The sequence below is a fragment of the Chinchilla lanigera genome, unplaced genomic scaffold (assembly GCF_000276665.1).
Source record: "Chinchilla lanigera isolate Chin_1 unplaced genomic scaffold, ChiLan1.0 scaffold00007, whole genome shotgun sequence".
Classification (NCBI taxonomy): Eukaryota; Metazoa; Chordata; class Mammalia; order Rodentia; family Chinchillidae; genus Chinchilla; species Chinchilla lanigera.
Window position 1 is genome coordinate 11,444,209 of NW_004955408.1, and position 15,134 is coordinate 11,459,342.

General features: G+C 38.8%; 1 protein-coding gene across 1 annotated transcript in view; it reads left to right on the top strand.

Moving 5' to 3' along the window:
* The window catches only part of Itk (IL2-inducible T-cell kinase), a 60,302-nt gene extending 56,614 nt beyond the window's left edge, over positions 1-3,688 (top strand). The window contains exon 17 of the mRNA XM_005376228.2: positions 1,198-3,688. Within this exon, the coding sequence (XP_005376285.1) occupies positions 1,198-1,269 (72 nt within the window). The 3' untranslated portion in view covers positions 1,270-3,688. The remainder of the gene's footprint in view (positions 1-1,197) is intronic.
* Positions 3,689-15,134: the final 11,446 nt, after the last annotated feature.

A 15,134-nucleotide genomic window follows, 5' to 3' on the forward strand; every position in this document is an offset into this window, starting at 1 on the left:
GTATATGTTTGTATACAAGTTCTTTATTATATGTTTTGCAAATATTTTCATCTAGTGTATAATTTATCTTTTCATTCTCTCAGCGGTGTCTTTCTCAGAGCAGTTTTTAATTTAACAATGTTCAACATCAACCTTTTGCTTTCATGCACTGTGCTTTTGGCATTGCACCTAAAAACTCCTTGCAAAACCTAAAGGCACCGGATTGTTTCCTATGCTACTTAATGGAAGTTGCGTAGTTTTGTATCTTAGATTTCATTCTGTTATCCACTTTTGAATGAGTTTTTGTGAAAGGTGCAATGTGTTTTGCTAGAATCACTATTTTGATACGGATGTCCAATTATTCTAACACGGGTTTGTCAAAAAGACTTTCTTTTCTTCTTTGTTCCTTTATCAGGGGTTGGTTTGCTAGATTTCTGTGGATCTATTTCTGGCCTTTCTAGTCTGTTCCATTGATCTATTTGTTTATTCTTTTCACCAATACCACACTGACGTGATTACTGTAGCTTCACAGTAAGGCCTGAAATCAGATAGTGTCAGTCCTCCAGCTTTTTTTTTTGTCACGATCATATTGGCTCTTTGAATCTTTTGCCTCACATATAAATTTTAGAATCAGTTTTGTCAGTACCCATAAATAACTTTCTGGGATTTTGACTGGAACTGTGTTGATCAAGTTTTGAAGAATTGCCATCATAACTATCAACTTCCTGTGCATGAACTTGAAATATCTTTATATTTATTTAGGTCTTCTTTGATTTCTTTCATTAAAATTTTTATAGTTTTCCTCATAAGGATCTTGTGACATTTTTTGAGACTTACACCTAAGTATTTCTCTTTTTTGGTATTATCTAACACTAATTTTATGATGCATTACTACACATGATTTATTTAATTCTCAGAACAATTTCATGAGGTAGGCTTTATAATTGCATTTCCTTTTTCCAGATGACAAACACAGGCTCAAATAGGTTGAGTAACCTGTCATCCAGCTAAGAGAAGTAAAGTTTTTGAGGTTTAAAATCAAGCTGTCTGATTGCAGAAAACCTGGTGTTAACAATGAGGGCATAGTGCCTCCATTCAAACCGATAGAGGTGTATTTTAAAATTAGCAGAGGACACTGTTATTGATGTGGTTTGCTTCGGATTCAGCTATGATAGATAAGTACAAGGAACTCACAGAGCTCTCTCTCTTCATCTCCAGAGACCAGAAGACCGGCCACCCTTCTCCAGACTATTTGGACAACTGGCTGAAATCGCAGAGTCAGGACTTTAGTAGAGACTCACTGCCAGACCACGGACTGAACCTCCTGAGTGGAGGAAGAATGTCCTCCTTCCACGGAGCATTAAAAGCTGTCACACCAGCCCAGGACTTCCCAGAGGCAGGCGGCTCAGCCATGGAGCTGAGGACCAGGCCAGCACCGCAGTGACGTCCCCGCACCCTGCTGGCCTCCTGTCACAGAGTGCACAAGCTTCGGTCTGACAGCTTTCAGGAAACATTTCTTGCACTTCTTGGTGATAGCGAGAGACAGATGAAGACTCCAGGTTCTTATTTTTATTAGTATTTTAAGCCTGGATCTCAAGTTGATGGCTCAAGGGACTTTTTATTTGACCAGATGTAATATCCCAGTATATAAGCATGGCCCTTCTTCTAAGAAAACCAGTGAGTTGATTAAGGCCAGGAAGAGTGTTCTGTAGCTGCACCTTTGTCAGCCACAGCTTCCTGCCCCTGCTGAGCTAAGTGAGCACCTTCTCACACCAAAGGCCGGATGTGCTGAGAGGCAGCTTTCTGAGGTTTTCTGAGCCCGCTGCCGTCTCTGTCCTTCATGCAGCATGGTGAGTGCCATTGGATGCATTGGGGTGAACCATCAGCATCCCTTAGTTGGACCACTGGGTATTTGACGTCCAGACAAGAATAGGAGAGTTTCTAAGAGTGGAAAACCAACGAGTACCAAGCAGGCCTTCAATTCTTACCACTCCAACTCTCCCATTTTATACCAAGCCACTCAAGTGACAATGCCTCCTCATCTGTGCAGAACGAGGAGGGAATAGCTACTTCTGAACCCTCATCTTTAACGCCTTTGGCAGCCAGCCCCTTGTCTGCACTATCCCACCCACGCCAACAGAGGGCAGCATTGTGCTGGGTGGCCCTGCAGAGAAATTGAAGGTTGCTTAGGCCTTCAGGGTTAGCAGCGTTAAGGTCAAGACTTCAAGGCTCCCAAACTTCTAGGCGAGGAATTAGGAGTTTGTTCTTCCTCAGACTGTCTGGATGGGAACTGAGTCAAGCACCGATTGGGATACTTCCAAGACGTTCGAGTACGTCTGATGTTGACTGAGCACTTGTATAGGCAAAGCGAATGTACGCTGGGCTACAAGATATTCCTACAGGATCTCAGTTCACCAAGTTTTGATACCAACCCCTGGAGATAGTATTATTATCTGTTATCCCCATTTTCCACATTGTGTAACTGAGTCCTTAAAAAGCCATGTTACCTGCCCGAAATGACGGAACTGGGAAGTACAGAGCTGGGATTCTTGTCCAAATCAGTCTTGCCGGAGTGCAGATTTTTTAATCTTATTCAACACTGCCTCCTGCTGAGAATGAAGAGAATTGCAAAGGAGATCGACATTACAGAGGAGAAAGACCTCTCATTGACCACCAAGACAAATCAATGTATCACCATCAGTGAGTAATCTTGCTTGTGCACAGACCACGAAGGTGAGCAGTGCAGCCCTCCAACTTGGAACAGGACCTTCACTCTTTTCACCTTCACCTTGATCACAGTTAATGACTTTGGAGTCACTCAGTTAATTAACTTTAATCTTCCCAGCTCAACAGTCAGTTTGCATAAAGCCATTTATAGATGAGCTTTAAAGCAGCTTTAAAAATTCTACTGCAGAAGCATACCTTTGCCCTCTAATTATCATTCTAGCTTTGAGCGTTGTCATCTTTCACACCTCATGGGGAGGGGTATTCCATAACACGAGAGACTTGGTTTTCCTCGAGTGTTCAGATAAAGCTCTTAGAAAAATTATCGCTAGTGTTGCAATCAGCTCTTTCTAAGTCCTGCAATATTTTGACTGGCTTGAGATACAGATATATAACTTTTAACTATAATTCTTGTGAGACAGAGAGCCTTAAGATAAAATATCGTTCTGAAGATGATTTTGCTCAACTTATCCACAATCATCCCCGTTTACTTTCCAGCATTTTGTACATTCTCTTTTGGAAACCTTAACTAGGGGTGATTTCTGGGATAGCCAGCCAGGAAGAAAAACAATAGAATTGACTGATCTCTGTGATTTGGTTTAGAAAAATTCCCCTGGTATGGTATTATCTTTTTTCAGCTCAGATTCATGCCTTTAACGGAACCCGTGTTACTTCCTCATACCCAATATTTGGTGTCACAAAATGGGCTTCTCGCCTGCTGTTTGTCCCCCTCACATTTTGAAAATGATGCCCTTTCCACAGAGAATTCCTCTATGCAAAGTTTTAGTTGTAGTTGCGTTTTGTATATCTTGTATTTTGCATCCTTTGTGACTATGTATTTATATGTGGATCAGATGACTATTTATTAGTATACGATCACTGCTACCGTTCAAAATACAAATGAAAGTATCCCTTATCCTTTGTAGAATGCAGCAAGTCAAAAAAACTGCCTTATGGCAAATAAAGCTGTGTATGTTTCAACAAATATAGTGTGTGTGGCTTGGGTTCCATATTTCCCAAATGGCTAACTCCAAAACTTTGCTTAAGTAAAAATGGCCATGTGGTTTCATCTTCCACAAATAGGTGAAGACTAGACAGTCAACAACATTCATTCAACATATAATTATCAAATACTTCATACATGTGTCATACGCCCTGCACAATGATGAAACACAGCTGAAAAAGGCAAAACTCCCAGTCTGATTGACACGTAAACGAGTACAATTGTAGTACTGCACTGACAGCAGCAGGGGCAATAGGGTCAGAGAAGTCATAGGCCTGGAGAAAGAGTCATGGAACCTACCAGGACAAGGACAGCATCAGGGACAACTTCTTAGAACCTTGCTACTCAGTGTGGTCCCTGGACCAGCGGCAACGGCATCGGCGCCTTGTGCGAAGGGCAGTCGGCCAAGCTTCTTCCTCACTGTCAGGCAAGAATCTGGACTTTGACACTGTCCAGGTAATCACATGCTTGTGTAAGTTTGAGAAGTACAGTCGTAAAGGATCTGTCTGAGTTTTGGAGAGAAAATGTATAGATGAAGCAACAAATACTTTCCAGACAGAGAGAACAGAATATTTTGGGAAGCTATTCGTTCAGCATTCCAGAACACATGAATGTGTCTCTCTGTGTGTTCTACCAGGGTGCGGATGAGAAGGGGTAGGTAAGTTGAAATTTAAGCTATATATCTAGGCGTATTTTTAAATCCCCCAAAAGGTAAAATTTTACCCTGTAGGTAGAAATGTCACTGAGCAAGGTAAGAAGATCAAAGTTTAATTTAAAAATGTGTTCTACCAGCAATGGGGTGAATAGATTTGACAAAGGCAAAGCTGGTGGAAGAGAAATCAGTTCGAAGATGATTATTTTTCCTGCTGACAGTACCAGGTTATTGTTCACACTTGTGCACTGTCATCTGCTGTGTGGGCGATGTGTGGAAATGTGTAATTCAGAGTCCTCCAGTCGCTGCTGGACAGCAATAAATAGCTGTTCCCTTTTCTCTTGAAATTCCACTGCAGTGAGAGTTGTGTTGCTACAATTCGGGTGTGTTGAGCACTGTGTTTACCATATGCTCGTGTCCGTTGTGGGAGTCAGATCATGCACCGTGGACCACTGGGTATGGGGAAGAAAGGCTGTGACTTCTCTTCAGTCTGTCGAAGGACTCACTGCGGGGCTTGACCCCCGCTGACAATAATCCACAGGGGAAAGTGCTAAGGTAGGCTGAGGGAACTCATTGTGTGTCCCTATGATCCCATTCTCCCTGAATCTCTCCGCACACAAGCCCACCATTCTGAGAAAGGGACAGAATATACCTCGTTCTACTGAGTAAGGAGTGTGTGTGTGTGTGTGTGTGTGTGTGTGTGTGTGAGAGAGAGACAGACAGACAGACAGACAGACACAAAGAGACAGAGAGAGGATTGTAAAAAAGAGCTATGAATTCCCTAGTTAGAAGGATTTGAGACTGTGACATCATCAGAAAGAGAAGATTGAAGGGAGAAGTTTATTAGCGCAATAAACACATGTTTTTATGTTAGAGCACATATTAATTTAGCGTAGTTTTAAAAGAATTCCTAGAAATTGGGTTTCCCATAGCCCACTCTCCAGAGCCATCTCTTGCGTGTGTGTGTGTGTGTGTGTGTGTGTGTGTGTATGTGTGTGTGTGTGTGTGTGTCTATCACAACTTTGAGGTTTTCTCCCAGCAAGAATGCATCATTGGCTTGTAGGATAACAGAAACACAGATACTATTGAAAGTTTTAGAAATCATTTATTTATTTCACCTACTATGGTTCTGTATTAAGTGGAGGGTTTAGAAAGGTGAATACAGCATCCATTAGGTAACAAACACATCCCAAATTAGGATAATTTATGGACAGCATATTTACAAAAGAGCTATTTGAAACGTGGTTGAGGCTTAGGAGTGCCTAATGAAGTGGCACAGAGGAAAATAAACACTGGGGAGCGGCGGTGCGGTTCACATGTTTGTGTCTCCCCACCATTCATAATCCAAAGTCAGTAGTATTAAGAAGAGCTGCCACTGCCCATCTCTTTGCACCTTTTGGAGACAGTTAGGTCATGAGGACCCCAGCCTTACGAATGGGATTAATGACTTTATAAAAGGACATGAAGGACTTTTTCTTTTTGCTCTTCTGATCTCCACCACATGAAGACACAGCACATGGCACCCTCTATGGAGCAGACAGCAAACCCTCAAGAGACACTCAGTGTTCTGCAAATTTGATCACAGACGTCCCAGCCTCCACAACTATGAAAAGTAACTGCATGTTGTTTATAAGTTATCAGCCCCAGGTATCTTGTGATAGCAGTCCGAACGGACTGAAGTGAGGAATTAGCAGCCATAGGCCCTAAGGAATGAGGAAGGGAAGTGGTCTTTTGAATGTGGAAGGAGTCAGCTGGAGAACATTGCCTTGAAAGGAAAGAACTTTAGTAGTAGACAGATGAAGCTCAAGGCAACAAACATACAGGGACGAACATGCCCCTGCTCACCCACCTCAATTGTTAGAACTTCTGGATGGTTCAACCCAATTGAAGGCAAAAGGACTCAGGAGCTGGAGCACGGCAGTCCAGAGAAGTCAGGCTCCAAGATCACGAGAGCAAGGTGAAAAGGCTGCTGCAGACACAAGCCCTTCTTCTAAGAAGCTTGCAGGCTAGGAAACTCTTCCAGCACATAAACGTTGGTCCTTATTATATGTGGATTCTGTATTTGCAAATTTGCCTATTTGCTAAAATTTATTTTAGCCCAGAAACCAACACTTGAGGGGTTCTGTTTTGGTCTGATTCTCCTGCAATCATTCGTGCTGTGCCTACACATAGAACAGTGCAATTTTGTGTTGCTCTATGTGCTCATTCCCAGCTGAGGTCAAAGAAGGCAATGTTTTCGTTTCCCACCTTGTGCTGTAAACAAGTGGTCTTTTTGTAGTCTATTTGGTGTCACATTTTTGTGCTTTTTAATGGGTGATTTTACTGCTTAAAATGGCCCAAAATGTAGTGGTAAAGTGCTGTTTACTGTTCCTAAATGCAAGCACATTGTGATGTCTTACATTAAAAAAATAACTACTGGATAAGCTTTGTTCAAGCATGAGTTCTAGTTCTGTTGACCATGTACAATGTTAATGAATCAACAATATATATATAAAGGAGGTTATTTTAACAGAAGTGTGCATAAAGCAAGATTATGTATTCACTGGTTGACAAATCGGGTCTGTTCTGACCAGAAGCTTGTAGGAAACTAACATATGCTCCTGAGGAGCAGCGTCAGTGTTTGCTAGCTCATTGTTCGTGCTAGCTTTATAGAGATAACTTCTGCATAACAGCAGTGAACTGCAATTGCAAAGGGTTGTTGTAGGTTACTTCATGGAGATGTGGTCCTAGCACAGTGAGAGACAGACAACCAAGTAAAAGCACCTGAGGGGCCTTCCCCGAGGATGTGTGAAAGGCAACTGGAGGCTCCCGAGTAGGAACGCCCTCCCTTGGGAGAAGGCCGAGAAGGACATTTCAAGCAGAGAAACCGGCATGCATCAAAGCACGTCTTCCTCCATCTTCTCTCCCTGGATTGTGTTTATGTTAGGACTAAAAGCCTTGAGGTCCAAGCCAACAGATCCCGGCCACAATTACAGGAGGGAGAATTTGTGGAAAGAGCAAAGGAGATTATCCGTGGTCCTCTAGGCTGGAGCCCGCACCATGTGCAGCGGCCATAGCCAAACTCTTTGCATTTTTTCAAAGACTGATTTTGAACCTGAGACAATACAAACTTTCCTTTGCTTTTCTGTTCTGTCTTTCTTAAAGCACTTTCACATCTAAGGCTGTGTTTGATCTTTATAGCAATTTGAGGATGACACTGGGAGCGAGGTCTTATTTGACAGAGGAGGGAAGTGATATACAGAGACACTTAAGTGACACAGGGGCGGTAGAGTTACTTAGTCCACCTGAGACTGAACTCAAAGCTTATGCCAAGTCCTGCTTGTCCCTAGGAATTACACCAAAATTCAAATCTTTTTTTAATTAAAGAGAGAAAAAAAGCAATAAAAATGATACAGAACTTCAAAACAAGATGATAGGAAATTAACAATGGCTATTATATTGCATAGTGTGTGCTTGCTTCGGCAGCACATATACTAAAATATATTGCATATTGTTATCTTCAAGGAGTTCCTCAGATTACCAGATATAGGCATGTAAAATCAACCAAACAATAAAAGCACTAACTGTTCCTTTCAATGAACTAATAGAAATTAGTAGTACAATTATCTTAGCTATCTTGTGTATGTATGTATATTTTTCCCCTTCCTTCTTTTCTCTTTTCCCCCATCCAGTTGTTCTTTCCTTTTCAGCAATTTCTTATCCTTTCACCATATCTATTGTACCTTTTGGATCTTATTTACTCTTTCAGTTTTTTTATACTAGGGAGACAATACAATGTTTACACATGTGAGCCTGATTTATTCACTTATGAGTATGATCTCTAGTTTCATCCATTTACCTATAAAAGCCTCATGTTTATCTTTCTTTATAGCTGAGCAGTACTCCATTGTAGAAACATACCATATCTTTTTTATCCATTCCTTGGTTGATGGACATTTGGGTTGTTTCCAAGATTTAGCTGTTACAAATTGCGCTGCCATAAACATGGGTACCATATATTGCTATGGTATGATGTTTTCATTTCTTCTGGGAAGATAACCAGAAGGGGAACAGCTGGGTTAAGTAGGACCTCTAATTCTAGTTTTTTTAAGGAATTTCCAGGCTGATTTCCATAGTGGTTGTACCATCTACACTCCCACCAACAATAGAGAAGTGTTCCTTTTTCCCCACAACCCCACCAGCATTTATTATTGGTTGATTTCTTGATGATAGCCATTCTTTCTGGGGTGAGAGTGACTCTCAGTGTTGTTTTAATTTGCATTTCTTCAATGACCAATGATGTTGCACATTTTTTCATATATTTATTTGCCATTTGTATTTCTTCATCTGAGAAGTGTATATTCATCTCAGATGCCCATTTTTGGACCGGGTCTTTGAATTTTGGGGACCTGATTTTTTATTTCTTCATATGTTCTAGATAGAAGTCCTTTGTCTGAGGAATAATTGGCAAAATTTTTTTCCCAATTTGTGGGTTTTCTTTTCACTCTGTTGGTGATCTTTTGATGTGCAAAAACTTTTCAATACTATGAGATCCCAGTTGATGATTCTTTGAAGTATTTCTCATGAAGTTTGGTTTTTCTTCATGAACTCTCTGCCTACCTCTACATCTTCAAGATTTCTGCTTACTTTCCCTTCCAGTAGACCTAGTGTTTGTTACAATATTTAGATTTTTAGTCCATTTTGACTTTAGTGCATGGTGATAGACATGGGTATAGTTTAATTTTCAGCATGTGGAAAGCCAATTTTTCCAGTACCATTAAGTTATTAAAGAGATGATCTTTCTTCCAGAACATCTTTGGTCCCTTTGTCAAAGATAAGGTAGCTGAGTGTGTTTGTAGTTTTGTCTGCATTTTCTAATCTGTTCCACTGATGCTCAGGTCTGTTTTCTGCCTGACCAGCCTGATTTTATCACAGTAGCTTTGTAGTATAATTTCAAGTCAGGGATTGTGATGCCTCCTGCCTTGCCTTTGTTGCCCAGGATTGCTTTTACTATTCTAGGTCTTTTCTGTCTTCAAATGAATTTTAGGAATGTTTTCTCTAGATCTGTTAGGTATGCTAGTAGTATTTTGATGGGGATTGCATTAAATCTGTACAACAATTTTGGGAGTATGGCCATTTTTACAATGTTGGTTTTTCCTATCCCATGAGCAAAGAATATCTTTCCATTTTCTGAAATCCTCTTCAATGTCTTTTTTCAGAGTATTGTAATTTTCAATGCATAGATCTTTTACTTCCTTTGTTAGATTGATTCCTAAGTATTTCATTTTTTTGCATGCAGTTGTGAAGGGTGTGGTTTCCCTGATTTCTCTCTCAGTGAGTTTGTTGTTTGTATACAGGAATGCTATTGATTTTTGAGTGCTGACTTCTTATCCAGCCATGTTACTGAATTTGATTATTAATTCTAGGAACCTTTTGGTGGAGTTTTTGCTGCCTTCTCTGTAGCCTATTGTGTCATCTATGAATAATGATAATTTCACTTCTTCCTTTCCTATTCTTATTCCTTTTATCTCTCTTGTGTAATTGTTCTGGCTAATGTTTCTAGAACTATATTGAAAGGGAGTGGTAATAATGGACATCTTTGTCTTATTCTGGATTTTAGAGTGAAAACTTTCAGTTTTTGTCCATTTAATATGATGTTGGCTGTTGGTTTGTCATAGATGGCTTTTATAAGATTGAGGCAAAGATCATTCATCCTGATTTTCTGTAGGGTTTTTTTTTTTATCATGAATGAGTTTTGGACTTTGTCCAAAGCTTTTCTGCATCTATTGAGATGATCATGTGGTTTTTGTCTTTGGTTCTGTTGATGTTGTGCATCACATTTATTGATTTGTGTATGTTGCACCATCCCTGCATCCTTAGGATGAATTCCACTTGGTCATGGTATAGAATCTTTTTGAAGATTTGATGCATTCTGTTTGCTAATATTTTATTGAATATTTTTACATCTATATTCACAGATGGAGATTGGCCTGTAGTTCTCTATTTTGGTTGAATCTTTCTCTGGTTTTGGTATCAGGGTAATACTTACATCCAAAAATGAGTTAGGGAGAACTTCTTTCCTCTCAATTTCATTCAAGAGTTTGAGGACTATTGGTGTTAAATCTTCTCTAAATTTCTTGTAGAATTCAGCTGTGAATCTATCATGACCTGAAGTTTTCTTTTTTGATAAGTTTTTAAGTATGTTTTCAATTTTATTAACTGATATTGGGTTATTCAAAATTTTTATATCTTCTTGATTCAGTTTTGGTAATACATACATATATAGGAATCTGTCCATTTCTTCTGTGTTTTCCATCCTATGGGAGTAAAGATTTTGGAAGTATCTATTGATGATTTTCTAAATTTCCACAGGATCTGTAGTGATTTCACCCTTTTCATTCCTCATTGCATGGGTTTGAGTTTATTCTTTCCTTTTTTGATAAGCTTGCTAGAGGTTTATCAATTTTATTTATTCTTTCAAAGAACCAACTCTTCAATTCATTAATTCTTGTTGTTGTTCTCTTTGTCTTAATTGCATTAATTTCTGCTCTGATTTTATAATTTCCTCCATGCTTTGGACTTTTGGCTTGAGTTGCTCTTCTTTTTCTGGAAACTTGAGGTGCAGCATTGGGTTGTTTATTTGTGCTCATGCTGTTTTCCTGATGTGCAAGTTTAGTGCTATAAATTTCCCTGTGAGGACTGCTTTCATTGAGTCCCACAGCTTCCTGTAAATTGTATTTGCATTTTCATTTGATTGTAGATATTGTGCAATTTCTTCTTTAATTTCATCTGTGACCCATTGGTCATGCAGGAGGATGTTATTTAATTACCATGTGTTTATGGAGTTTTTGTGGTTTCTTTTGTCATTAATTTCCAAATTCATTGCATTATGATCAGATAATATGCATGGGATAATTTCAATTCCCTTGCATTTACTTAAGCAGTATATAGTCCATTTTAGAGAACAACCCATGTGCAGCTGAGAAGAATGTATATTCTCATGTTGTGGGGTAGAACACTCTGTAAAGGTCTACTAAGTCCATATGTTCACAAGTTTGGTTCAGTTCTGTTATTTCTTTGCTGGTTTTTTGCTAGTTGATCTATTTCTTTGTGACAATGGGGCGTTGAGGCCCCCTGTTACAATTGTGTTATTCATTATTTGATTTTTCATGTCTATTAATATTTATCTTATATAGTTGTATGATCCCGTATTTGGTGCATATATATTTATGACTGTTATCTCTTCCTCTTGAAGATTTCCCCTAACAAGTATGTTTTTATTTTTTGTTTTTGTTTTTCTTCCAGTACCAGGAATTGAACTCACGATCTTGCACTTGCCAGGCAGGCGCTTTGCCACTGAGCTAAATCCCCAGCCTCCCCTAACAAGTATGTAGTGACCTTCTTTATCGCTTTTGATCATTCTTGGTTTGAAGTTCACATTGTCTACAAACAGAAGGGCTACCCCTGCTTTTATCTGGGTTCCCGTCACTTGGAGTATTGTTTTCCATCCTTTGATTTTCAGTCTATGAATTTCCTTTTGAGTTCAATGTGTTTCTTGTATACAGCATATTGCTGGATTTTGTTTCTTCATCCACTCTGCCAGTCTTTTTCTTTTGATTGGTGAATTGAGGCCATTTACACTGATGATTATAACTCATATGTATTGGTTTATCTTTGTCATGTTATTTTCCAGCTGTTGGTTCCCTACTTCTCCCTTCTATTTAATTGCTTGCCCTGCTTGGTAGCTTCTTTTTTTATTGTTCTTGGAATTGTGGTCATTTTTATCTCTTTCAAGAATATCTTTCAGAACTCTTTGTAGGGTTGGTTTTGTGGTCATGAATTTTTTCAGTTGTCCTTTGTCATGGAGGTATCTTATTTCTCCATTAATTTTGAAAGATAGCTTTGCAGGGTACATCAAACTAGGTTGGAATTTGTTTTCTTTCAGGACTTGAAATACTTCATTCTAAACTCTTCTTGACCGTTTCTATTGAGAAGACTGCCATGATTCTGATGGGCTTTCCTTTATAGTTGATCTGTTATATTTCTCTAGCAATTTTTAATATTCTGTTCTTGTGCTGAATTTCTGGGATCTTGATTATTATATGTCTGGGTGTAGATTTATTTTAGTTAAGGTTAATTGGAGTTCTATATGCCTTACTTACTGTTTGTCAGACTCTTTTCCCATGCTTGAGAAATTTTCTACTATCACTTTTGTAAAGTCTTTTTATGTCATTTGTGTTGACTCTTGCTTTTTTGTTAATGCCTATCAGTCCTATATTATTTTTATTTGCATCATCTTGCAGCTGTTGAATTGTTATTTCTTGGTTCCTTGTTATTTTTAAGAGATCTTTCCTATCATTGTCGCTAGCTGCAATGCTGCTTCAAGGGCTGAAAGTCTATCTTAGTTACATTCAAGTGGTTTTGCAAGCTTTCAACAGAGTTTTTAATTTCCTGGATAGTTCTTTGAATCTGTTTCATGTATTCTAATTCTTTCCTATATTGTCCATTCAAGGTTTCCATAATTTTTCTGTGCATCTCTATTTTTTTAATCTATGTCTTCTTTATATATGCTCAGCAATTCTTTCATTATGGTTGTCATTTCTTTTTTTAATCTGAGAGGTTATTTCTGATCTGCTTTCCTCTATACCCTCCTGGAGTCATTTCTTTACTTCAGTTGCTATTGTCTAAGCAATTTCAGGTGTGTGACTTTCAATTTTTTCTATGTTGATGGCTCCTGTACTTGTTCTGCATGAGCTGAAAGTCTGAGATTACATTTTGCTCCTTCATCTTGACATTTTCTATTTCCAAAACAAATTTTTATTTTGTTTTCTGTGATAATCCTTGTGAGTTTTGGTAGTTAGTAACTATATCACTAGTATCAAAGCCACTGTATGAAAAGTCTGTTCTTCAGGGATATCTTCTGTGTGTTGGAGATTCTTGGTTTGTGTCTGTCCCAAGATCCTACCTTCCCAATTAGTTGAGAGTGGGATATTGGTTTCTGTTTAGCTTTGTCCTCAGTCTTTAAGTGTAGGGCTATGGTGAGGTTATTACTCTAGAGCTTCCCAATATTTTTACCCAAGGGAGAACAAGTGATTACAACAGATATGATATCCTTGTTACAGAAGTACAATTAGCAATGATGATAGCATCAAGCAAAATTTAGAAATTGATAAACTGTGGTAACTATTGATTTTGTACTTTAGACCATAGGAGCAAAGTTTATAGTTATATAACAGAGCCAATTGTAAATTAGGAGTTTATATGCAAAGTGTTTCTCCTTGTTATAATAGATTTACCCTGGGGTGTTTCTCCTTGTTATAATAGATTTACCCTGGGTTCCTCTGATCTGGTTGTCAGGTCCTGGGTGTTTCCCACCATGTAGGGGGATGAGTCAGGCACCTGGGTTCCTCTGGCCAAGCCAGTTGCCTCAGGTCATTAATAGTAATGATGATGATGATGATAGCTCACATTTGTGAGAACTTAAGAGGCTCTAGATTCTGCTTAGCATCTTACATTTACTAATTAATTTATTCTTCACAAGAATCTTACTGATAGGCAAAATTATTGTTTTCTAAATTTTACAGATAAAACGTATAAGGCTCAATAAATTAAAGAGATTTCTCATGGACCTACAATTAGTAAGTGGCAGAATGGGTGTGTGGAGTCAGATCTGTCTATCCTCAAGTTCCAACACTCACAACCATTTTGTAGGGCCGATTTTAGATCCACTTATGCTAGACTCTGAAAACACAGCAGCACCGGGGGTTATAGTGCAGTTGCACTGTGGAATTCTAGATCCAATTGCAAATATGCTTAGACTGTCTTTATCAGTTCTTATCTGAAATTATTGTAAAAAGTATTTGTCTAAATAAGGATGAAATTTTCTTTGCCATTAAATTATGTGTAAAAGATCTGATCTTCAAGGGAAGGTAGGTATCCCAAAGTTGTGTAAAATGAGCACAATGAGAGAAATACCCTAAAGAATGGAAGGCATGTGTTTCCATAGGGCCCAGGATGGAGCCTGTACTGTTCCAACCACAAAATAGTCCTTAAGTTTCCGTGTGAAACAACAACAACAACAAATAAGAGCTGCTGCTCAGAATGCTTTGAACATAAAATGAACCCACTTTTATACACTATTTGGCATAGAGGCTGGCTATGGATAAACATTCAAAAAATATCGGGTCAAGGAATATGCTTTAACAAGCTGTTGCAGATTCAGAGGAAGAGTTAAGCAACCTACTATCCTTGAGAAAAGCATACTATGTGGGACAGGCCAGCCTTTAGTAATCCTACCCCTTTCTGAGCCTGGATTCTTATATCTATAGCATGAAGCAATTTGGAGCAAGTAGGCAGATTTTATCTAATGGCTAATCTAAATTGTGCAACTGACTATCATGTTTCTCTTTTCCCCCCAATGATATAAATACTTACAACCAAATATATGGGGCTAATGTAGCAGCCTGATAGAACATAAAGTAATTTTGATTGTGTTGGGAGTTTGTTTCATGTTTTATGCACACTTTTCTCTCAATTGCCTATTTATAGCCCTTTCCTTATTAAGTCAGTCTCCATTTTGAATGAGTTCTTTTCAGGAAGAATATTCATAAGTTGACTTCTTTGTAAGTCTGACTTTGTAAGTCTTATACACCTTTGACACACATATACAATGCATGTTGCTCTGTGCTTCCTAGCAGTGCCCTCCACATCACCACTGCATCTCCTCTTGCTTCTGGACATGATGGGCTCTGACTGAACACTGTAGTACTCTACTGCACACTATCACACTGTCCCATA